Genomic DNA, 10323 nt, shown 5'->3' on the forward strand with positions numbered 1-10323 from the left:
CCTATATAAGAGAACCGCAGTGTAAGCTATTCAAGACCCATTCACTTTTCTTTTCTTTTCTTTTTTTTCCTTCGCATACAACCTTGTTCTTCTGCACTCATCCCAATCAAGAAAACAAAGAGATTAAAAATCACTTGACTAATTCATTCGCAATGTCAAGAGACTCAAGCTACTATGGTTCATTGGGTGCACGGTTAGTGGGTATTGATCCGTTGGAACTAGAGAACACTCCTGTTGATGAAAATGATGAAGAAGAGTTTTCAGTGGCAAGTTACTTTCGTAGACTGCTAGCATCTGACTTCGTAGGTATTGATCCGTCAGAACCAGAGAACGCTCCTCTTGATGAATATGATGAAGAAGAGTCTTTAAGTTACTTTAGTTTAGTGCTTGGGTTAGCGGGTATTGATCAGTTTGAAGTTACTAATCTTAATGAATATGATGAAGAGCTTTCAGTACGTCAAGACATTGAAAGTCATATGAAAAAGATCGTTGTTTTAGATGATGATGATACAAGAGTTTTTAAGTGTTCGCATATTTTCCATCACAAGTGTATGTCAGAATGGTCAAAGCGGAAACCTAATTGTCCTCTTTGTAGACATGACGTTCGCATAGATCGACAACCAAATCTAAAACGTAAAAGATTGCTGCATGAAGCCTAAGAACTCAAAGACGAAACAAGCAGTACTCATTGCCGGCGGAAAGCATAGGAGATTCTACTGCTCCGGCATCTTATGTTTTGTTGGTACTTAGTAATTTCTACGTGTAATTATTATTTAATTTTTGTGAAGTAATTAAGGATGTAAAACAAAGTCCAGAAATTACTTGTCCTGTTGATTTTCTAATGCAGTTTTTCTTGTATTCTTTAAAGAAAAGTTCGATGGTTCTAGGAATTAATCAGCACCTAAAAGGATTAACTAACACTAATTAATCAGGAATGAATTAAGCCACTAAGGAAAATAGTTGGTTAAGGGTTTTCCGAGCTTACTTCAAAATGACCCATTTTTTGGTAGAAAATTCTTTATGCGGAAATAAGATGGATCACATACCTTTGGTCATTACTGATTTGATCTTGATGAGTAAAAGAACCAATAAAGAAATCCCAATGAAGAATACAAAAATCACAGTCGTTTCCATGATCAGTAGAACACAATGAAGTAAGAATAATTATTACAGGTATGTCTACACTCTTACTAATCCTTATATCTCTCTGTGTGATGGTTACAGAAATTATGAGATTGTTTTCAATGAGTGTAGGGACTAGGGACCTGTTCTTGATCTCACTCTTCCATCAAGAGTCAGAGTCATAACAGACATGAGAACCAATTCCAAAAGATACATACTTTCATGGGAAAATACACAACCTTAAGTGTAGAGACATATCGTTTATATGAAAACCATTCCATATGATGATAAGGCACATGGGCCACATCATTGTTTTTCCAACATTCTCCCACTTGGCACATGTGACACAAGTTTGTCTCATAACATACAAGCATTTCTTTTCATCTTATAAGTAAGTGAATTTGGAATATTCTTTATATGGCTAGTGATAGTTCTCAATAAAATGAAACCTACAAACAAAATTAATGTTTGAATCATGGCTGTCAAAACTCTATCAATGAGCAATCCCTTCCATGTTTCACGATAACATTATTTTCATAAATAGGTCCATCATAATGGCTTTATGAGTAAGTACCAATTACTTATCCAGGTCCAACTATTGTCTCCAATGAGACATTTCTAATTTCCCCAAAAACTTATGTATACAACTTGAATGGGAAATATAGAAATTTTATCCCAAATGATGCAAGTTACATAATTCAGAAAGTGTCGAAACACACAATACATAATACACATAAAGGTTGATCAGACCCATATGCTTAAAAAAAAAAGATTTACGATGTAAAACCCAAAGCGCAAAGAACTTTAGAATCATTTTTTAGCATTCTTAATAAATTTATTTTCGAATGAAACATTTAACCAATCGACAGATGAACCCTGTATTCTTGATCATGATCACAACTATCTTTGCATCAAATTTTAGTGCCATGAATATTTGATCAAAATCTGCAGCACAAAAAAAAAATAAACTCAAAAAAGAAAAAGAAAAAAAAGCAAAAAACCGTGATCAAGCAATTGAAAAATAGAACAACACAAACAAAAAGAAGCTAAACTCCAAGAAAAAAAAATCAATTAATGATGATTAGCCTCTTCCAAGCAATTGAAAAATAGAGATAACACTATAGAAACTAAATGGTGAAATGAACTGTCACTATATCAATTGATTCCAAGAAAAAGAAAAATGAAACTTATGAGCTTCCGTGCCATTTACACACTTACTGGAGTAAAACTTACAGATTGAATCTCCAAACTCATGAATGTGAAATTTGATGGCGCATGCGTTTTTCTGGAATCAATTTTTTTTTGAAACGTTTTTCGGGAAACTTTTGATGTCTTCGGATGGAATCAATAACTTTTTTTCTTTTTTGGTGTTCCACAACACAAACAAAGATGAAAAAATCTCAAAAATGAAGCGTTTTTTATTAAACCAAAAACAAATCTCCTCCTCTTTTAAGTCCAATTTTTTCAATTGCTTTGGATCCTCTATTTACTCCCCCATCATCCTACCACGATTAAGAGAGTTGCTTACCCATAAATAAGTTAAAACCGTCCATGCTCTAAGGTCTGCATGCAACAAAAAAAATGTTATCCGTCCGTCCAAAGCTCAAAAACCTATGTTGTTTTGTATTATAGATTCTCATGGATCGTATTAAACCTCATAATGCGTGGTAATTATTAAAATCATTCTAACCAAAGATTATTTTGTCTCATGTCGTGCCGTTGCACGGGTTATTTATAGTAGGCATACAAGAGAAGATTTTATGGCGTATATAGCGCTTGTCGATCCGAGAAGTTGTAAGTACTTTTTTGAATTTCTCGTACATAAGCTAAGTCGTTTTATCTTCCACTTGAACACTAACACGTAAGTGTGTTTTCTTTTGTGTATGGGAGGAAGTCACAAAAAAGAACACTATTCGAAGAAATTAAAAGGTGAAGAATTCATATTTTATGAAAGTTATGAATTGATGAAGTCCAGCATTCCGAAGTTCAACCGGACTATATGTCATTCAATGATCCAAATGGAGATTTCTTCGATTTAAAGTTTTAGAAGTTTTTCTGTAAATTTTGTGGCCATCTATGTGATAATCAGTTCATATTAGATAATGCAACAACCAATTACTGAAATCGGCTTTTATGTTTACACATCAATCGATTCTTAGTGTTTTCCTTAAATGCAAAACAACCCGATCGATAATCGGGCTACGAGTGTATGAACATCGATGATTCTGCATTGATGATTTAAAGAAAAAAAATCATTTTTTTTCATTTGTTTGGTGTTTTCAAGTTCGATAAAAACTAATTGATTTCACATCTAGCATCGTTGATTAGCACCTAAAACAATTAACTAACACTAATTAATCAGGAATAATTAGCCACTAAAAAAATAGTTGACTAATTAAGGAGTTTTCCAAACTTACTTCAAAAATGGCCCATTTTTGTCTTCTAGTGATGGACTCCAAATCAACAACGATTTTAAAATTCAAAGTATAATGTGATTCGTAGTATAATCACCGACTTTGCTATAGGCTTTCCACCGTGAACAAAAACAAAAAGGTAAATTTCTGCCTAATAGGTAAACAATCATACACAATTTTCCACAAAAAAATGTTTAATTTTTTTGTGGTAAGTCAAGTTTCCACGGTGCTTTTCATGGGAAATCTGCTGTTTCATGTCCATAAACATCATTTAGGCAGAAATAAATAGATAATCGGTGTGTACCTTTACCTTTGTCTTCGTTTTTTCGTGACTTCTTTTGCATTGCATTTCTTTATCCCAAAAGTAGTGCCTGATCCAAGTGATGTTAAACTTTCCACATAGCTCACTAGTTGACACCGTGTTGTATTATCGACACCGCTGATTTTTAAGACTTTGGTTGAATCATTCTTAAGGTCATACAAAATTTTAGTAGTATCGGTGTGCATTAAAAATTCGCCGTTCATAGAAGACCACACCAGCTTGAAGTTAAAAGCATTGATGTAGATTCTATGGAATGAATTTTTAATGCTAAATTGTTTAACCCAAGATTCTCTCACTCCATAATCTTGCATCAACCAAACATCAATGGGTGGGTTTATCGTAAAACACACTATGAATAACCAAACAGAGATGGCCTTCCAATAGCCCCACATGGTCATACGTCCTACGTATTATCCGATTATTAAAAACTCCCTCCGGATACAAGAAATCCACAAATCTCTCGCTGCTGATATTAAAGAAACTACAACCCTGGAACTAGTTGCTTGGACAAAGCCTGCCCAGTGCAGCGTTCCGTTCAAAAGCCAAATGAAATAGTTGTTTTAACGGAGGAAGAACAACGTATCGGTGCATGCATTCGATAGTTTTACATGAGTTGGATCCTAATGCATAGACCTCAACTTGAAAATAACTTAAATTGACCCCGTCTGCCCATTTTCCTACGATTCTTATCAATTTATAATCTTCAAGGTGACTGTCGTAACCAAACCCATATCTAACTATCAGACTCGTTTCTTGAGATGATAACCGACGGAAGGAGCATGATATTGTCTTATACTCACCGCATGAAGGGTTCAAAATACAGAATCTAGAAGGTTCCATGCTTGTGCATACGCAAACCAAACCCTTACAAGAGCCCACTACTTCAATACCATGAGACTGATCCCAGTGCCGTCCGAACGAGTAATCATTCATTGAAAAAGCTTCATCACATGTAACATTAATTGTAGACAATGACGACGCCGATGCTGATAATATTGAAGCATAATGACGACGCCGATGCTGTGAAAAAGCTCCATCACATGTAACATTAATTGTAGACAATGACGACGCCGGTGCTGATGATGATGATGCTGATAATATTGAAGCAGAATCTATTGAACGACAAACAGGATACTCAAACCCAACGAGAGATATAAGCATGAGCCTAGTTTTTTTTTTTGTTTTGGTTAAGGTGATGATTCTTAATAAATTCTGGGTTATAAAGTAGTTTGCAGAAAGGTTTGCATACACATCTACAACTTTGAATAGATTTCACAGGTAACCTTAAAAAAAACATCTATCTGAATCTCTTCCGGTAGCTTCCTCAACATCTCCGGCAGCCGCTTCTCTTGTTTCCTATTCCTCCTTGGATAGGTTTTCGAACAGAGGAGATCTCGCGATATATGTTTTTGGACTTTAGGGCTTGGTTTCATTGGGGTCGGTCCAGATAGTAACCCGTGCTTTGCACCGGGAGTCGGCGATATTAAAGACTCAATTGAAACTGCATGCAGTCGGTGGTATTAGAGTATTCATGATCCTTTTCTAACTAGTACTTCGTATAAATACATTAAACCTTTCTACGTTGCTATACGCCTATATAAGAGAACCGCAGTGTAAGCTTTTCAAGGCCCATTCACTTTTCTTTTCTTTTTTCACGTACAACCTTGTTCTTCTGCTCTTCCCAATTAAGAAAAACAAAGAGATTAAAAATCACTTGACTAATTCATTCGCAATGTCAAGAGACTCAAGCTACTATGGTTCATTGGGTGCACGGTTAATGGGTATTGATCCGTTAGAACTAGAGAACACTCCTGTTGATGAATATGACGAAGAAAAGTTTTCAGTGGCAAGTTACTTTCGTGGACTGCTAGCATCTGACTTCGTAGGTATTGATCCGTCAGAACCAGAGAACGCTCCTCATGATGAAGAAGAGTCTTTAAGTTACTTTAGTTTAGTGCTTGGGTTAGCGGGTATAGTTTGAAGTTACTAATGATAAAGAGCTTTTGGTACGTCAAGACATTGAAAGTCATATGAAAAAGATAGTTGTTTTAGACGATGATGAAGTGTGTTCCGTCTGTCTACAAGATATCAATGTTGGCGATGATGATACAAGAGTTTTGAAGTGTTCGCATATTTTCCATCACAAGTGTATGTCAGAATGGTCAAAGCGGAAACCTAATTGTCCTCTTTGTAGACATGATGTGCGCCAAGAGAGACAACCAAATCTCAAACGTAAGAGATTATCGCATGAAGCCGAAGAACTTAAAACGAAACAAGTAATACTCATCCCTGACTGAAACCATGGGAGATTCTGCTGCTCTGGCATCATATGTTTTGTTGGTGCTTAGTATAATTTCTACGTGTAATTGTTATTTTTATGACTAATTAAGGATGTAAAACAAAGTCAAGAAATTACTTGTTATGTTAATTTTCTAATGGAGTTTTTCTTGTATTCTTTAAAGAAAAGATCGTTTTTTCCAGAATTAGAGATAGTTGTGTGAATCTTAAATCTAGTTCTATATGATAAGTTTGGTTAATTTTTTATATTTATCTTAGATTTATAAACCTGGAATCTGACTTTCTAAAGCTAGAACGTCTGTACAAACCAGTTTGAATCATCCCGTAGAAAACTATAGGGAATTAGGACTCCCACCCTTAGCAGCCAGTGAGTGAGAATGCGGTGACCTAAAATAGTTGACAGCATAGGCATAAGCAGTGCCAAATTTGAACTTGCACCCATCGGAAATACAGATATTTTCCCATTAATCTTTCTTTTTCTTTTGTTTCTTTATCTTATGTTAAATGTACAAGTTAGCGAAGGCATATTAGCTTTCTGGGATGCCTTACAGACAAGTCCCAAGAACAGGAAAAAAAACAGCCAATCATGGCGTGCATCCTAAGACAATGGTGATACAAACAAAAAGGTGATCCAATTGTGCAATTACTGAACTTTACAGCATATCTAAATTTGGATACATATACATAGTTTAGCTACAGATATCCAAGAAACAAACCCTATCGTTATATCCTCTTCCTTGGCTATCTGATCACTGTATGAAAATCGAATTGTTTCCAGCTCATTTCTGGATTCATGCCTTTCAACAGCAGCACACTCCATACGAGCTTCCTCCTAAAAGGATGCAAAAAAGAAAAAAAATCAACATTAACTGATAAAGTTAACCTCGTGAATACCCTTGTACATAGAATGAAGTAACATACATTGAGGACATAAAGGATACCTTCTGTCTCTTACTTCCAGAAATTCTCTCTTCCAAACCTCTGACATCAAGATCAACCTGGGCAGATTCAGTCGCTAAGAGTCTTTCATTAATGTCAACATTGTTATCCGTGACCAGAAAGATGAATGTAAGGCACAAAATAAACCAAAATATCTCACCTTAAAGATGCACTGTTATGTCAAGTAGGAATTACGCTTGCATACCTTTCCTTGTTAAACAGCTTAACAGCATAATAAGGATTGGAATGAGCAAACCCAGCACTTTCGAGTAAATTCATAACTTCAATTTTGCTGCAAATTGATCACACCATGTTTCTCTAAAAGCCTCAGTGGAAAAAGCAACCCAAACAGGAACGGAATAAAATATTAAGAACAAGAAATTTACGTGATATGTTTTCTATCCAAATGATACTCATCCTTCTTCAGACCAATAGTTCTCCTCAAACAACTTCTCGCTTATCAACCTGGAGAAGAACCAAGAAACCGTAGTGAACAGTTTGAGCATATCACTTCCATTAATACAGTATGGAAACTATATCACACACACTCAACAGTTTGAGCATATCACTTCCATTAATACAGTATGGAAACTATATCACGCACACTCAAAAAAGCATCATATCTATGTTTGTTTCCAGCCTCCATCGAGTCTCAGTAAGAAATTATATGAATCAGTGGTTGTTGAATATCTGGTGCAAACTTCTGTGGTGTTCCATATAATTTGGTCATGTCATCAAAATACGTAATATAATAAGTTTGGATAGCCTTTTGGCATTGCCATCAACAATTGAGATTGGCGATCCTAATTTTTCGAGGAAGCATCCGATACACCAATTTATGGGGCCCCTCAGAAATCATTTTAAAAAGGCTAATTCTTATCAATGGAAGACATATCCACAGTGCTGCAAGTGTCATTTGGCAAGGTAAACCTAATGATGATATATATAATACAACATAAGTTAATCAACACTTTTTTTCTTAAAAATAAGACACGAGGCACTGAAACTTCGGGTATAATGCGACAATACCATAATCTTGTAACAAATGTTGGTGTGGTTTTTGCCATCAACAGCTGAAATAATCTAACAGCTTCCACTATAACCACCCAAGGAATAAGATTCTGGACTTTTTGTCAGTGTCCAGTACACCTAACTCCCACATATTTCTTATATTTTTTATTTTTGAGCAGCTTGAGAAACATGCTGCAATGTGAATGGTGAGATTCATACAGAAATATTAATTTGGAGTATTACACTAATCTAGTAGGTAAATTACTAGCAAGAATCCCGACTAATGTAATGAAGCACAAGAGTAAAGCTGGCTAAGATGAAATCAGAGGCATCAACATACAAACTATGCCACGTGCTGTCTCTCCCTTCTACCTTTCCAGAAATGGGCAAAAAAAATTCCTGTCCTCAAACATTCTATGTTGCATTGTCAAACCAGTTCTCAAAATTTCAAATGCTTCTATGGAGATTACCTTTCATGCTCGAAAGTTTACTTTAGTAATTGTAGTAATGAAGAGAGAAACCAATACAGAAGACTATATCATTACAAATGGGTAAAATGGTAACGAAGCATTCTTGTTTCAATAGTTTACTGCTCACATCTTTGTAATTGTATAAATCACGCTCAAGTTTTTCACATAAAAAATCTCCAACACCAACTATAAAGAAAAAGAAAAACATCGATATATAAACCAAAGGAGATGGTAAAGAAAACTTACAGGCATGTGATTATCAGAATTATCAAACACTATCTCCACAAAGGCAGATACCACTTGGTGTCCTGCACCTTCCTGTGTAATTTAAGAGAAATCAATAACGAAAGAAAACATAAAATAAGCTCAAACATATGAATCTAGATAAAAAATATTGAAACATATATGGATAAGGTCATGTATATCTTCATTCCGCAAATTCTAGAAGTGATTGCTCAGTACCCGAATAGCTAGAAATTGGAAACAATCCACCAATCACATGTCAATAATAGCCAAAAAGAATTCATATTAGCCAACATCAAGTAAATACTTAAATGTAATGTAAGTTATTTGTAGAATTACTTACCATTGAAAGAAGTTAGTTTTGTCAGATCCATTAGCACCAACTACAGACATGTTAAGAAACATCAGTTGACTAGACAAAAAGGCGTCGACTAAGTAACAAACTAAAAACTTGAATAATAATTCTCCTTAATTTAGTTGGAGTTTTTCTTTTTGACTAAGTAGGCATCTACGAAACAAACAAAATTTCACGAAAAGATGACTTATTAGTAAAAAGAAAGAACGCCGTTACCAACACAATTAACTTCAGGACTGAATTGGTAGGTTTCAATCTGTTCTCTGTAGCTCTTTAACCCTTGAATAATTATTGAAAACGATGACAGTAACAGTATAACATCCCACAAAAGAAAAAAAAATGTTAAACAAAATATAAAAACGATGATAGTAACAGTATAATAAGCTTGCTTGGATTTCCCACTCTCATGATCCCATGTAAAAAGCATAAAGAGTAACCCACCCAAAAAAGACCCTAGTTTTCATGTCATAACATATAAATTTTACCTGCTTTGTATGCATTTCTTCGAAATAATCCCAGATAACTTCTTCAATTTCAATTGGTAGCTATTTTATCCACTAATTTTTATCTTAGGGTTTCAAAACTACAGGATTTTTTTTTTTTTGGAAATGCGCTTCAAATTGAAGTTCTAAACTAGGGTTTCATAAGTCCAAAGACTAATTGGAAAGAATAAAACAAAAACCCTAAATAGAAATCGAATCAGACGGTATGTAAATGAACAATTGGAAGAATAAAAAACTAGATGAAGAAAAAAGAGCGGGAAATAGTTGGAGAAGTTGAGATAGTTTACTTACTTAGAAGATCATCCGGAAAGTGATTTGACAGAGAGAGATGGGAAGTAATTTGCCGGAAGTTTTGTTGTTTGAGCGCCAAAAATTGGACTCCGGCTCAGGTATCTCTAGTTTACGGGGGTTAGTCCTGGGAGATTTCGTGAGATTTTAATGTATTTGGGTTTTCTCCTGTTAGTCCTGAGGGAGTTTGAGGGAGTCTCTCCAAATTCCCGTTAGTGGTGGGGGAGTTTAGAGGAGTCTCCTAAACTCCCTAAAAAACACCTGTTAGTCGCTGGAGAGTTTAAAAAAAGCTCTTGAACTCCCTGTTAGTCATAAAACCCTACAATATTAGGGAGTTGGTTTCTTTGGAGAGTTTTAA

General features: G+C 35.1%; 1 protein-coding gene and 1 long non-coding RNA gene across 2 annotated transcripts; both read right to left on the minus strand.

Moving 5' to 3' along the window:
• Window positions 1–4353: 4353 nt before the first annotated feature.
• On the minus strand, window positions 4354–5019 carry LOC113280685 (F-box protein CPR1-like). The gene has a single exon (XM_026529278.1). The coding sequence runs from the start codon at window positions 5017–5019 to the stop codon at window positions 4354–4356; it is 666 nt and encodes a 221-aa protein (XP_026385063.1).
• A 1704-nt stretch (window positions 5020–6723) lies between these two features.
• Window positions 6724–10066, minus strand: LOC113284528. The gene is made up of 7 exons (XR_003328208.1): window positions 9969–10066; window positions 9163–9202; window positions 8823–8894; window positions 7482–7560; window positions 7256–7387; window positions 7098–7154; window positions 6724–6988 (listed from the first exon to the last, which is right to left on the minus strand). It is a non-coding gene; the product is annotated as an uncharacterized LOC113284528 (long non-coding RNA).
• Between the last annotated feature and the right edge of the window lie 257 nt (window positions 10067–10323).

This window comes from Papaver somniferum, chromosome 5 (assembly GCF_003573695.1).
Source record: "Papaver somniferum cultivar HN1 chromosome 5, ASM357369v1, whole genome shotgun sequence".
Classification (NCBI taxonomy): Eukaryota; Viridiplantae; Streptophyta; class Magnoliopsida; order Ranunculales; family Papaveraceae; genus Papaver; species Papaver somniferum.

Bases quoted from the DNA above. Each gene is read 5' to 3' on its own strand.
- LOC113280685 (XM_026529278.1), bottom strand. From the start codon at position 5,019: ATGCTTATATCTCTCGTTGGGTTTGAGTATCCTGTTTGTCGTTCAATA.